The following is a 15,813-nucleotide window of genomic DNA, read 5'->3' as shown; positions in this document are numbered from 1 at the left end:
GGAAAAGAGGACACAACACAGATTTGTAGTTAAACACTGGGCTCCGACACCTCAGCGTATATATCTGGAAGGGGATAACAATACAATTTATACACTACAATACAACAGAGTAAATGGCTACAGTCAATGTACATACGTGAGAATATTCGCATGCGCTTCCTGGTCCAGTCCTCCGCTAATCAGGTAGATAGCGTTAAGAGTTTCTGACCGGCCAGGCAGCAACAGGCTTTTTATACACTACTTCCAAAAGCAATACAATGGATACTGTAATCCCTTTGTCCATTGGACACAGGGATGCATCTTTACATTACAGGAGAGGTCATAGGTTGATTTGAAAAGGTGGGCGATGTCTTTCTCAACTGCTCTTGTGGGTGGTCTCCTCTGGATTCCCGCCGCATACATAATATACAGTAAATACAGTTTATATCTATATTCTACTTCTACACATAACTATACGCAGGAACATGCGATCTTCCTCTAACCAACACCGGAATGTTACCCTTAAAATACCATACAGCTGGATACCAGACACCACCTTATAACCTTAGTCTGTCCCTTCCTATCATGCAAAGGCGAATCCCTTAGTCCTGGAATCATTTAATCTGTTGATACTTGCTGATGTGGTGCAGGGGGGCTATGTGTACAATGGCCCTCATTCCGAGTCGTTCGCTCGGTAATTTTCTTCGCATCGCTGCGTTTTTCTGCTTAGTACGCATGCGCAATGTTCGCACTGCGACTGCGCCAAGTAATTTTGCTATGAAGATAGTTTTTTTACTCACGGCTTTTTCTTCGCTCCGGCGATCGTAATGTGATTGACAGGAAATGGGTGTTACTGGGCGGAAACACGGCGTTTTATGGGCGTGTGGATAAAAACGCTACCGTTTCCGGAAAAAACGCGGGAGTGGCTGGAGAAACGGGGGAGTGTCTGGGCGAACGCTGGGTGTGTTTGTGACGTCAACCCAGGAACGACAAGCACTGAACTGATCGCAGATGCCGAGTAAGTCTGAAGCTACTCTGAAACTGCTAAGTAGTTTGTAATCGCAATATTGCGAATACATCGTTCGCAATTTTAAGAAGCTAAGATTCACTCCCAGTAGGCGGAGGCTTAGCGTGTGTAACTCTGCTAAAATCGCCTTGCGAGCGATCAACTCGGAATGAGGGCCAATGTGCACTATTTGGATTAAATATGTAATGTTTTGATAACCTCCATGCGTTCACAAACTCCGCCGTAAATACCCACACCACGCACAGGACCGCGGGAGCGACCATACGCAAATTGCGGATATGTGCACGCACGGCGGAACAAGTGCACGCGCAGCGGGAATGTGTGTGCGGTTAGTACGTGATGTGTGTACTGGAATATTTTTTCGACTTTGACATAGGTTCCACTTCTCTAGGCAGGCGATACCGAGAATGTACACAGACGTCAGAAAAAGAGTCACCAGTGTCCTAAAAAATGCAGTTGTACCCACTGTCCACTTAACCACGGACATGTGGACAAGTGGAGCAGGGCAGACTCAGGACTATATGACTGTGACAGCCCACTGGGTAGATGTATTGTCTCCCGCAGCAACAACAGCGGCGGCACCAGTAGCAGCATCTCGCAAACGCCAACTAGTTCCTAGGCTGGCTACGCTTTGTATCACCTAAGAAGCACACAGCTGACAACCTCTTACGGAAACTGAGGAACATCATCGCAGATTGGCTTACCCCAATTGGACTCTCCTGTGAATTTGTGATATCGGACAACGCCATCAATATTGTGCGTGCATTACATGTGGGCAAATTCCAGCACGTCCCATGTTTTACACATATAATTAATTTGGTGGTGCATAATTTTTTTAAAAACGACAGGGGCGTGCAGGAGATGCTGTCGGTGGCCCGAAGAATTGCGGGCCACTTTCAGCATTCAGCCACCGCATGCCGAAGACTGGAGTGCCAGCAAGCACTCATGAACATGCCCTGCCATCAGCTGACGCAAGAGGTGGTAACGAGGTGGAATTCAACCCTCTATATGCTTCAGAGGATGGAGGAGCAGCAAAAGGCCATTCAAGCCTATACATCTGCCTACGATATAGGCAAAGGAGGGGGAATGCACCTGACTCAAGTGCAGTGGAGAATGATTTCCATGTTGTGCAAGGTTCTCCAACCCTTTGAACTTGCCACACGTGAAGTCAGTTCAGACACTGCCAGCCTAAGTCAAGTCATTCCCCTCATTAGGCTTTTGCAGAAGCAGCTGGAGAGATTGAAGGAGGAGCTAAAACGGAGCGATTCCGCTAGGCATGTGTGACTTGTGGATGGAGCCCTTCATTCGCTTAACCAGGATTCACGGGTGGTCAATCTGTTGAAATCAGAGCACTACATTTTGGCCACCATGCTCGATCCTAGGTTTAAAGCCGACATTGTATCTCTCTTTCCGGCAGACACAAGTCTGCAGATGTTCAAAGACCTGCTGGTGAGACAATTGTCAAGTCAAGCGGAACATGACCCGCCAACAGCTCCTCCTTCATTTTCTACCACCACTGGAGCTGCCAGAAAAAGGATAACATTTCCAAAACCATCCACTGGCGGTGATGCAGGGCAGTCAGGAGCAAGTGCTGACATCTGGTCCGGACTGAAGGACCTGCCAACGATTACTGACATGTCATCTACTGTCACTGCATATGATTCTGTCACCATTGAAAGAATGGTGGAGGGTTATATGAGTGACAGCATCACTGTAGGCATGTCAGACAGTCCGTACGTATACTGGCAGGAAAACGAGGCAATTTGGAGGCCCTTGCACAAACTGGCTTTATTTTACCTAAGTTGCCCCCCCTCCAGTGTGTACTCCGAAAGAGTGTTTAGTGCAGCCGATCACCTTGTCAGTGATCAGCGTAGGAGGTTACTTCCAGAAAATGTGGAGAAGATGATATTCATCAAAATGAATTATAATCAATTCCTCCATGAAGACATTTACCAGCAATTGCCTCCAGAAAGGAGGAACCTGTGATGGTGGATTCCAGTGGGAACTAATTAATACTCTGTGAGGAGTAGGATGTACACAGTGAAAGGGGTGAGGAATCGGGGGATGAGGATGAGGTGGACATCTTGCCTCTGTAGAGCCAGTTTGTGCAAGGAGAGATTGATTGCTTCTTTTTTTTCAAATAAATTATCCCAAAATGAGGAGACGCAATACTTAAGGCAATCTGTTGATGACCTGATGTATAGAGATTCAGTGGTTATTCCAGTGTCTCAGACCCATGCCATTTGTCCACAGAAGCGTACTCTGGCCCAAATCATGCAGGTTGGTACCGATGATGATGATGTATCATACCCAGGGGAGGGTGAAGTGGACCCGGGGGGGGGGATGCAGCTTTGTCACAGGGAATACAGGCCTTGATAGAAGCTATTAGAGATGTCCAGCACATCCCTGACAAAGTGACAGAGGAAAATGAGAAATCTTATTTTAATGTCATAAGTGCTATATAAGTGAAGTGCAATTAAAAGAATACAAAATATATTGTACTTCACTTATATAGCACTTATGTGCTTCTTATTAACCCCTATTAACTTTCACCTGTGTGCTGACCTGGGGTAGCCAACCTGTGCCGACGTGATGGGATCCTGCACCCCGGACCCATACCTAGTGTTAGGGACTCCCAGTGACGGAGACGCCTTGCCGAACGGCCTGGGGGCTTAACCCTATATCTGCAGATATACGCAACTAGATCTCTGTATTATCTGATTATTATGTAGTATTATTATTTCTCACTCAGTGTGCATTAGGGAACACAAATTGTTTTTTCTTACACAGAATTACCCCTCCCTTTTAGCACCTGAGTGACATCACAATCTGATTGAGCAGCTTTCCATTTTGTGCATTGTTTTTAGAGAGGCATGGATGGGGCAGCATTAGGAGGGATTGCTGACTCCAGAGTGCCATTGGAGAAGTTAGGGGTGTCTCCAGGTAAGCTGGCTCTCAGATTCTGTAGGAGCCATTATCATGTGGCCTTACACTGGGCACTCAGACCCAGACATATATGTAATTATTTATGGGGTGGGTGTGGGGTGCGGTGGCCCCTGTGTCGGTATGGCTGGGCGGCTTCAGGTCGGTACACCCTAACACTATATTAACACTTATGATTTTTCCTATCACTTTGTATATATTTTGTATTCTTTTAATTGCACTTCACTTATACAGCACTTATGTGCTTCTTATTAACCCCTATTAACTTTCACCTGTGTGCTGACCTGGGGTAGCCGACCTGTGCCGACGTGATGGGGTCCTGCACCCCGGACCCATACCTAGTGTTAGGGACCCCTAGTGACGGAGACGCCTTGCCGAACGGCCTGGGGGCTTAACCCTATATCTGCAGATCAGGGCTGGTTCTTGCCCTTGTGGCGCCCGGGCAAAAGTTATTGGCGTGGCTTAATGCAGGGCATGGTCAGTCACGCCCCCATTTGTAGCGCAGCTGAAAGGAAATGAAAAAACAAACAAACAAAGTTTACTTACTATACCCCGCTCCTGATTCCAGACATGCAGACCTCCCCCCGGCGCCGCTCTTCTCCTCGGATCTATGGGAGAGACGTCAGTCATGACGTCTCCCCCATAGCACAGCATAGGCACTAGAGGTCAATTATGACCCCTAGCGTCTGTGCTACAATGCTGTGCGGTGCGCGATGACGTCATCGCGCACTGCACAGCAAAGGCCCTCTCCATGAAGGGAAACTAGACGCTTAGCGTCTGATTCCCTTCACAGCGGGGGAGGGACCAGCGCCATGAAGGGAAACTAGACGCGTAGTGTCTGGTTCCCTTCTCACAGCAGGGGGAGGCACAGCGCGGGGGCACTCTGCACAGTGGCGGATCTTGCCATGGTGCGGCGCCCTCCGGATGGGGCCGGCGCCCTCCGGATGGGGCCGGCGCCCTCCGGAAGGCGTCGCCCCGGGCAAAAGTCCTGCTTGCCCTTGGCAAGATCTGCCACTGCTGCAGATATACGCAACTAAGATCTCCGTATTATCTGATTATTATGTAGTATTATTATTTCTCATTCAGTGTGCATTAGGGAACACAAATAGTTTTTTCTTGCACAGAATTACCCCTCCCTTTTAGCACCTGAGTGACATCACAATCTGATTGAGCAGCTTTCCATTTTGTGTATTGTATTTAGAGAGGCATGGATGGGGCAGCATTAGGAGGGATTGCTGACTCCAGAGTGCCATTGGAGAAGTTAGGGGTGTCTCCAGGTAAGCTGGCTCTCAGATTCTGTAGGAGCCATTATCATGTGGCCTTACACTGGGCATTCAGACCCAGACATATATGTAATTATTTATGGGGTGGGTGTGGGGTGCGGTGGCCCCTGTGTCGGTATGGCTGGGCGGCTTCAGGTCGGCACACCCTTACACTATATTAACACGTATGATTTTTCCTATCACTTTGTATATATTTTGTATTCTTTTAATTGCACTTCACTTATATAGCACTTATGTGCTTCTTATTAACCCCTATTAACTTTCACCTGTGTGCTGACCTGTGGTAGCCGACCTGTGCCGACGTGATGGGGTCCTGCACCCCAGACCCATACCTAGTGTTAGGGACCCCCAGTGACGGAGACGCCTTTCCGAACGGCCTGGGGGCTTAACCCTATATCTGCAGATATACGCAACTAAGATCTCTGTATTATCTGATTATTATGTAGTATTATTATTTCTCACTCAGTGTGCATTAGGGAACACAAATTGTTTTTTTTAAAACCAAAGGTTCTTCTACGGCCTTCAAAGGCAATAGAGGTAAACCCAGAAAACCAGCAACTTCTGGTTCACAGGAACAGAACCCCGGTTCTGCTTCCTCTAAGCCTTCGGCATGACGGTGGACCGCACTGCCTGGAAGTCAGGCAGGTGGGAGCCCATTTTGAGATTTTTCAGTCACATATGGCAACGTCATGCCGGGATCTTATAGCCCAGGGCTACAGACTGGAGTTTCAGGAATTCCCACCTCACAGATTCTTCAAATCAGACTTACCAGCTTCTCAAGAAGCAAGTATGACTTCACAGGAAACAATATAGAAACTGGTACAGACTCAGGTCATTGTTCTAGTTCCACTTCAGCTGCAAAAGCAGGGTTATTATTCCAACCTGTTTGTAGTTCTGAAACAGGACGGTTCGGTAAGGCCCATTTTAAATCTCAAGTCATTGAACCTGTACTTACGAGTGTTCAAGTTCAAGATGGAGTCTCTGAGAGCGGTGATCTCAGGTCTGGAGGAGGGGGAATTCTTGGTGTCTCTGGATATCAAGGATGCATACCTTAATATTCCGATTTGACCGCCTCATCAGGCTTATCTAAGGTTTGCATTACAAGACCGTCACTACCAGTTTCAGGCCCTGCCATTTGGCCTATCTACGGCACCGAGGGTGTTCACCAAGGTAATGGCAGAGATGATGTTTCTCCTCCGCAAACAGGTAGTGAACATATTACCATACTAGGATGATCTGCTTATAAATGCACCATCCAGGGAGAGGGTGTTAGTCAACATTGCCCTCTCAACCCGAATACTCCAGGATCACGGGTGGATTTTTAACTTACCAAAATCTCATCTGGAACCAACACGGAGGCTTCTTTTCCTGGGGATGATATTGGATACGGAGGAACAGAAGATATTCCTTCCATTGTAAAAATCATTGGTAATCTAGTCAATGGTGTAGGATGTTCTAAGACAAACCCGGACATCGGTGCATCTGTGCATTTGCCTTCTGGGGAAGATGGTAGCTGCTTATGAGTTGTTGCAGTACAGAAGGTTTCACCATACAGTATATCCAGCCCTTCCAAATGGATCTGCTGGACATACTGTATGGTCTTTATCGCATCTTCACATGCACCAGAGGATACGTCTGTCACCAAGAGCCAGGATTTATCTTCTGTGGTGGCTTCAGACTTCTCACCTGACCAAGAGCTGAAGGTTTGGGATTCAAAATTGGATTCTGCTAACCACAGATGCAAGCCACAGAGGTTGGGGAGCAGTTACCCAGGAGGAACAGTTCCAAGGAAAATGGTCAAGTCAGGAAGCCATTTTTCCAATCAACATTCTGCCATATATGACGCCCTTTTACAGGCATCGCATCTTCTTTAAGATCAAGCCATTCAGATTCAGTCAAACAATGTGATGGCAGTAACGTACATAAGCCGACGCAGGGCAGCAGTGTCGGAGGTAACAAAGATTCTCCTCTTGGCAGAAAGACAAGCTGTGGCGTAGTCCGCGATCTTCATTCCGGGAGTAGACAACTGGGAAGCAGACTTCCTCAGCAGACACGACCTCCACTCAGGAGAGTGGGGCCTTCACCTGGAGGTGTCCGGGTGCTTGACACGTCGGTGGGGAATGTCACAAATTGACATGATGGCCTCTTGTCTCAAGAATAAGCTCAAGCGGTATTGTTCCAGGCCAAGGGACCCGCAAGCAGTGGCGGAGGACGCTCTGGTGACTCCATGGGTCTACCAGATGTTGTACATGTTTCCACCACTCCCATTGATCCCAAATATTCTAAAGAATATAAAGTGAAAAGGTTCAAGCAATTCTCTTTGCTCCGGACTGGCCAAGAAGGGTCTGGTACGTGGATCTACTGGGAATGCTCCTAGAGGACCCGTGGCCTCTACCTCTTCGCAAGGACCTTCTCCAACAGGGGTCAGTCATCTATCAAGACTTACCACGGCTATGTTTGATGGTATGGAGGTTGAGCATCAAATTCTAGCCCAGAAAGGGATCCCGGATAGGGTTATTCCAACCCTGATCAAAGCCAGAAAGGGGGTGTAGTAGGGTATGCCGGCGACCGGGCTCCCGGCGACCAGCATACCGGCGCCGGAAGCCCGACCGCCAGCATACTGACAGCGTGGCGAGCACAAATGAGCCCCTTGCGGGCTTGCTGCGCTCGCCATGCTGCGGGCACTGTGGCACGCTACGTGCGCCACGCTATTTATTCTCCCTGCAGGGGGGTCGTGGACCCCCAAGAGGGAGAAAAAGTGTTGGGGTGTCGGGATTCTGGTGCCGGTATACTGTGCGCCGGGATCCCGACAGCCGACAACCTGAAGACCACTCCCAGAAAGGGGGTAACGTCTAAACATTACCACCGTATTTAAAATAAATACGTCTCTTTCCTGTGGTGGAGTTTCAACTGGGACATTTTCTCCTTTTTCTGCAGTCAGGTGTGGATGTGGGCCTACGTTGGCGCCCCATAAAAGATTTCGGCCTTATCCATTTTCTTCCAGAAACAGTTGGCTTCTCTCCCTGAGGTTCAGACATTTTTGAAGGGGTTCTGCACATCCAATTGCCCTTTGTGCCTCCCACGGCACCTTGTGATCTCAGTGTGGTGTTGCAGTTCCTGCAATCGGAGTGGTTTGAGCCTTTACAGGATGTAGACGTCAAGTTTCTTACATGGAAGGCCATCACACTGTTGGCCTTGGCTTCTGTGAGGCATGTGTCGGAGCTGAGGGTGTTGTCTCACAAAAGCCCCTATTTGATTTTTCTTGAAGATAGGGCTGAACTCAGAACTCGTTAGCAATTTCTTCCAAAGGTGGTGTCTGCATTTCATATCAACCAAGCTATTGTGGTTCCAGTGTTTACCGGCACCTCTGCTACTTCAAAGTCCTTGGATGTGATGAGGGATTTGAAGATCTATGTGAAGAGGACAGCTCGTCACAGAAAATCTGACTCACTGTTTGTTCTCTATGATCCCAATAAAATTGGGTGACCTGCTTCAAAGCAGACAATTGCACGCTGGATCAGGCTTAATAGCCAGCATGCTTATTCCATGGCAGGTTTGCCGTGTCCAAAATCTGTACAGGCCCACTCTACTAGGTCGGTGGGTTCTTCCTGGGCGGCTGCCCGGGGTGTCTCGGCTTTGCAGCTCTGCTGAGCAGCTACTTGGTCAGGTTCGAACACATTTGCTAAGTTCTACAAGTTCGATACTTTAGCCTCCGAGGACCTACAGTTTGGTCAATCAGTTCTGCTGGAACCTCAGCACTCTCCCACCTGGTTTGGAGCTTTGGTACATCCCCGTTGTACTAATGTGATCCCCAGTATCCTCTAGTTTTTGTGTGCTGGTTCGGAATCTGACCACTATCTTTTTATATCCCTCTCTCAAAATATGTCCGTCTCCTCGGGCACAGTTTCTTAGACTGAGTCTGGTAGGAGGGACATAGAGGGAGGAGCCAGCCAACACTATCAAGTTCTTAAAGTGCCCATAGCTCCTAGTGGACCTGTCTATACCCCATGGTACTAATGTGGACCCCCGTATCCTCTACGGACTACGAGAAAAGGATTTACCGGTAGGAAATTAAAATCCTATTTTTTTGCTTCACTCCCACCTCAGTATCAGACCCGGGGGCAAATTTACTAAGATGGGAGTTCTATTTAAGATGGGATGTTGCCTGTAGCAACCAATCAGATTCCAGGTATTACCTTCTAGAAGGTGCTAAGTAAATTAGAAGTAGAATCTGATTGTTGCTATGGGCAACATCCCATCTTAAATAGAACTCCCATCTTAGTAAATTTACCCCCCGGAGTCCATTCTTCATGCACACCCCTTCATGGGGGTAATTCCAAGTTGATCGCAGCAGGAATTTTGTTAGCAGTTGGGCAAAACCATGTGCACTGCAGGGGAGGCAGATATAACATGTGCAGAAAGAGTTAGATTTGGGTGGGTTATTTTGTTTCTGTGCAGGGTAAATACTGGCTGCTTTATTTTTACACTGCAAATTAGATTGCAGATTGAACACACCACATCCCCTGCAGTGCACATGCTAACAAAATTCCTGCTGCGATCAACTTGGAATTACCCCCCATATTCAATCAGACAATGCACTGATTTGACATGCATAAACTATCAAGCTCCTTGTCCATAATGGAAACAAACAGGCTCTTCCACTAAAAGAACAATTGGGCGCTGAGTGGAAGAGTAATATAATGTAGTGAATGTAAATGTACTTCAAAAGATAGGTAGCTGCCAAGCCCACTGCAATTATAGCCATGTAAACAATTGAAAAGAATTATAAAAATATTGATTAGAAGAATCTATGTAGTATAAACAGGAAGAGCAAACATAAATTGCTATAAAGGGAACACACACAACAGGGGCATAACAAGAACTGTGGGCCTAATTCAGATCTGACCGCAGCAGCAAATTTGTTAGATAATGGGCAAAACCATGTGCACTGCAGGGGGGGGGGGGGGGGGGGGGGGCAGATATAACATGTGCAGAGAGAGTTAGATTTGGGTGGGTTGTGTTCAATCTGAAATCTAAATGACAGTATAAAAATACAGCAGATAGTATTTACCCTGCACAGAAACAATATAACCCACCCAAATCTAATGGGCCTTACACACAGGCCGATTACACTGAAAGATATGAACAATCTCGTTCATTAATGAACAAGATATCATTCATATCTTTCAGTGTGTATGCACTAACAATGAACGATGCGCGGCCCCATGTTCATCGTTGGTTCCGGCTCTTTTATACATGCAAGCCAATATGGACAATCTCGTCCATATTAGCATGCAGAGCTATTGGCCGTCGGGCACCTTGGCACGTGTGTACTTAGGGTCCTTAACTCTCTCTGCAATTGTTATATCTGCCCCACCTGCAGTGCACATGGTTTTGCCCATTAGTTAACAAATTTGCTGCTGCGATCAGATCTGAATTACCTCCTTTTTGAATACCACAGCAATATTTTATTTATTTCCAGTTATTTATAAAGCACACACATATTCCGCAGCGCTTTACAGAGAATATGTGACCATTAATATCAGTTCCTGCCCCACTGAAGCTTACAATTTGTCTTCCCTACCAGTACATGCACACACAGTCACAATACAGTTAATATTTGTCGGGAGCCAATTAACCTACCAGTATATTTTGGATTGGTGGAGGAAACCAGAGTACCTGGAGGAAGCCCATGCAGGTGTGGGGAGAATATACAAACTCCACACAGTTAAGGAAATGGTGGGAATCGAACCCATGACCTCAGTGCTGTGAGGCACTAATGCGAACCATTATACCATCCGTGCTGCCACCTGTCCCAGTGCTCATTGAGAGACACCTCGTTGCAGCAGTTATACATTTTATGCCCCGTAATAGTTCCCTAGTTCATTGTCTGAACCATAGTAGAACCCTAGTTAATATTAAACCCCATATTAGTGCCCTGATTTATTTTCTGAACCATTGTAGTTCCCTAGTTTACATGATGTCACATTGTGGGGCTGCCAGTACACATTATGCAACACAGTATCCCTAATTCACTGTCATGCCTGAGGTCAGGGGCAGAAGCCTCAGGCTTAGGGGCAGACGTGTAGTTAAACCTGTATTGCTGGATAGGGTTCTTAGACATGTAAGATAAAATAGATTTTTTTTTAATTCACATATTGCTTTGAATTGAAAAGGAATGTGACTCAAGTTCAGTCATGTAACTGTTTTAGGTGTTACATCAAATTGAAAATATAAGAACATGCACTCTCATTTCCTATTCTTTCACTATGTGACACCATTTCAACTTACCAATAGCAATTTTATTTTTAATATTTCATAGATGATCATGTACACACACACACACACACACACACACACACACACACACACACACACACACACACACACACACACACACACGTCTTTTTGCAAACATATAACAAAGCACATTGGATTGTGGGTCTATGTGAGGTGCATAAGCTGCAGAAACAAACTGTACTGGTACTAGCACAAAGAGCAATGCTGTAACACATAGCATTCAGTGGAGCAGTAACTAGACAGCGTTTGCAGCAAAAAGGAAGTGGTCTCGTGGAACGGGCGTAGCCATGCAACAGTACCCTTAATTCAAATTTCGCCACATAGTAGTGCCCCTTACTCACATTACAATGCATAGTGTTTTCCCTTATTCACATTACTTCACACAGTAATGATACTTACACATTATACCACACAGTAATACCCTTATACACATTAGAGTCCCTGTTGACATTACTCTACACAGTACTGTCCCTTATTTACGTTTAGTCACACAGTACTACGCCTTACACATTATGCCTCACAGTATTACCACTTATACGCATAACAACACACACTAGAGCCCCTTATTCACATGACACTACACAGTAGTTCCCCTTATGCACATTATGCCACACAGTCCTGCTTAAACATTAGTGGTGCCCTTTACACATTATGTCTACACAGGTTTAGTGCCCCTTACACATTATGCCCACACAGTGGTAGTGCCCCATACACATAATGCCCACATTAGTAGTGCCCCTTTCATGTGATGCCCACAGTAGTAGTGCCCCTTACACGTTATACCCATAGTAGTAGTGCCCCTTACACATGCCCACCATAGTAGTGACCTTTACAGATTATGCCCACAGTAGTAGTGCCTCTTTCATGTGATGCCCAAACTAGTAGAGCCCCTTACACATCATGCCCACAAAACTAGTGCCCCTTACACAGTGGTAGTGCTCCTCACACATGATGCATGTAATGCCCACACAGTAGTTGGCTCCTGTACGTATAATTTTTTATAGCTTCCCCCCTGTACATATAACACTATATAACTATATCTGTGTGCCTGCTCTCACTGTGTCAAGGACAAGGTACTATTAATGTAGCAGGTGAACCATAAACAATACTGTCTTCTTGTTTACCATCATCTTATTTAAATGAAGACACAGGATTAATAATTTATTGTAATATATTATCACAATATATTGCAAAAAAAATGATTCATCCTGTGTCTTCATTTAAATAAGATAATGGCAAACAAAAAGACAATAATTCGTCAACTGCTATATTAATTGTACCTTTGTCCTCGGTACTGTAAGGATAATTTTATTATTATTATTATAATGCCCTCCCACCCCTAAGCCCTTACCTGGCCTTAGCACCCCTAAGCACTTACCTGGCCTTAGTGAGTGCTGTCTCTTAACTCCCACCCCATCCCTCATCAGGCAGCTTTCCTGCATCCCAAGCACTCCCAGAAGCTGTCCCTTCTTCCCCCAAACACAGTACACTTATCCACCCGCTGTCTGTCTGCAGGGAAACCATCTTGCTTGCCCGACTCCTCACATGATGCCTGGCGCTCAGCAACCACTGTGAAGATAAGACAGTGTGGGAGCTGGGGAGGTGGAGCTAAGTCAGGGCTGCAATGACTGCCCATGTGTGATTTGCTTTGTGCCTTTGTGGGCGGCGCAGTGACAGCACATCACCACGATATCGGCTTGAATGAGCTTCTGCGCATGTGCAAAAACTCAGATCGGAGCAGCCACAGTTTTATATGAATCAGCCTGGGGGGAGGGGGGGCATGGGTGGACACAGTCACTGAGGGGCGCACTAGGCCTGGCTGAGCGGGGACTGGCCCGGTGTCCCATTTCTTTTCTCTTTTCCCTCTATACATCTACTCTTGGAGGGAACAGCAGCTTCTTCAGCCTCCAATACAACATGTACTCAAATTTACCACTCTGCTTCTGTCCTCTCACCATCTGTCCTCTACTGCATCACCAATATTGCCCATTATCTCATTGATAACCAAATGCTTCCTGAAACCTAACATCTATAAAAATTAATTAATTGTCTTTCCCCCTTACAAGGCCCTTTCTCCTCCACACTTCTCCCTCTGTGATTACAACATGAACCTCTCCTCTTACTGTGTCATCCTTGACTGCACTTTCTCCATTCCCCACATTTGGACTCTCCTGTATCCAGGATCAGGACCTTTCAGAACCTGGAAGCCAATAGAACCAAAATCATCACAATTATCATCATCTATTCCTCTCTGGCTTACCCCACTCCTGCTTTGCCCCTAATCTATCCATTCTAAATTCCACTTCCCACTCAGTTTCTTCTCTCACTGTTGTTCCTCTGCTGACCCATTTGTCAATTACTGTACTGGCTTCCAGTCCCATCCAGACTTAAAGTGAAACTCGTGGAAGTTCGGTTACCCAAAAGGTACTCGGGCGCTTTAGGTATTGAGTGCTTCACCAAGCAGCTCCTCAAATTAGAGGGGAGTCACCCCCACAAGATAAACAAAAAAAGCAAGTTGGAGGCTGCGCTAAATTTGTATAATATAACAACAATGATAATTCGTCTAATATTTGCACAATTTAATAATAATAACACTAAAATGCTGTGGTGAATACACCATAAAATACATGCAACATGAATGCAGATTTATAAAAACATACAATTGAAGTGATAAGCGTTTAGAGGGTTACCCAAATTGCCAGGAATTGGAAGGAGATTTAGAGATGGAAAGTCCGTTCCAAAATGATCCCCCAAATTGGTCAGAGTCCAGTATATATAGGTATTTAGGAGGTAAGCAGTGTCCCATATAGTAACAAGTTACCGCTAGAGGATATGGTGCTCCTGGATTTTGAATGATGAGCTCCTCATGCAGTGCGGTATGTAGAAATCATCGGTTCAGCTTGCTATTAAAGTCCTCCAAATGTAAATGATGGTCTGAATCTTGGTGGGGGTGGTTCGGTCTTCCAACAATGTGTATCTGGCTTGGGTCCCTGTGCACCTGACGTGTTTCACTGCAATCAGCTAGCAGCTTTTTCAAAGGTACCTTGGCAATTTGGGTAACCCTCTAAACGCTTATCACTTCAATTGTATGTTTAAAGTCAAACTCCTCTGTCTCACATACATAGACTTCAACCCCTTAAAACTCCAATCTGCGGCAGGATGTAATGGAGTCCGAAATCGCTCGGAGGTGCAGGATGCCGGCTGGTCTCAGATGTTTTTTTATATGGGAAATCACTTGCAAGTTAAAACAATGCCTTGCAAGTGATTGCCCATTTTAAAAAACCTTGGAGATCGACTGGCATCCTGTATTTCCAGCGATCTCAGGCTCCATTATATCCCGCCGCTCATCTCCATTCACATTCCGTCCGGCCCACTTTACTCCTCCTCCCCCAACATCCTCCCTTCTCTTTCTATGTTATCTTTGTTGTTGTGCTAATTTATGTAGTAAGCAATAATTACATAAAAATATAAAGTCATGTTTTCTTTCTGTTTGCTTCATTAGATCTTTCATCTCTTTTCCCTATGTACATTTTAATTTTGTGTCAGTGTCTTTACTGTCTTCCTAATAGAACTGAGCTAAAGATCAAAGTATAATAATAATTATTACTGCATATTTAGTCACCAGTGCTATTAACTTTACCACAGTTCGACTGTTACACCAAGACATTTCGTTGCACGTACAGTAAACAATGTTACACCTAATCAGAATATAAAAATATTTGATGCACCTATGTTTTTTCATGCTTCTAGATACATGGACTATGCTTTTTGCTGGTGGCTGTGCAGGAACTGTGGGATGGGCAGCGGCAAACCCGATGGATGTTTTGAAGTCTCGCTTGCAGATGGATGGGATGTATAGTGTCCAATATCAGGGAATATTTGACTGTATTTACAAGAGCATTAAACAAGAAGGGGCTAAGGTGCTGTTAAAAGGACTCACAGTCAATAGTCTCCGTGCCTTTCCTGTTAATGCAGTGACTTTCCTCAGCTACGAAAAGCTTCTTCAAATCTTACGATGAATGGAAGTTGAATTGTTTGCAAGATACTTAGATATTTAGTAATAAACCAAGAAATCGCACCCTAGCCGATACATGACAAGGGTTAGTGGATAAATGATGGTAAAGAGTAGAATAGTGGGAAATGGTCAAATGATTTGAGACTGTACGATGGGTGTGCAATAAGTTTCCTGATGTGCAGTTAATAGGTAGAGTTCAGTGGCGGAACTAGCGAGCGGTGGGCCCAGGTGCGACAAAATGCTTTGCCCCCCCCCCCCCCCCTCTC

The 15,813-nt window shown here is 45.8% G+C and overlaps 1 protein-coding gene across 1 annotated transcript in view; it reads left to right on the top strand.

Annotated features, from left to right (window-relative positions):
* Positions 1 to 15,551, top strand: part of LOC134968678 (solute carrier family 25 member 45-like) — a 45,336-nt gene extending 29,785 nt beyond the window's left edge. Inside the window, exon 4 of the mRNA XM_063944196.1 lies at positions 15,283 to 15,551. Coding sequence (XP_063800266.1) covers positions 15,283 to 15,551 — 269 coding nt within the window. The remainder of the gene's footprint in view (positions 1 to 15,282) is intronic.
* Positions 15,552 to 15,813: the final 262 nt, after the last annotated feature.

This window comes from Pseudophryne corroboree, chromosome 11 (assembly GCF_028390025.1).
Source record: "Pseudophryne corroboree isolate aPseCor3 chromosome 11, aPseCor3.hap2, whole genome shotgun sequence".
NCBI classification, from domain to species: Eukaryota; Metazoa; Chordata; class Amphibia; order Anura; family Myobatrachidae; genus Pseudophryne; species Pseudophryne corroboree.
The sequence above is the reverse complement of the archived record's forward strand: the minus strand, read 5'-3'. Positions and strand labels throughout refer to the sequence as shown.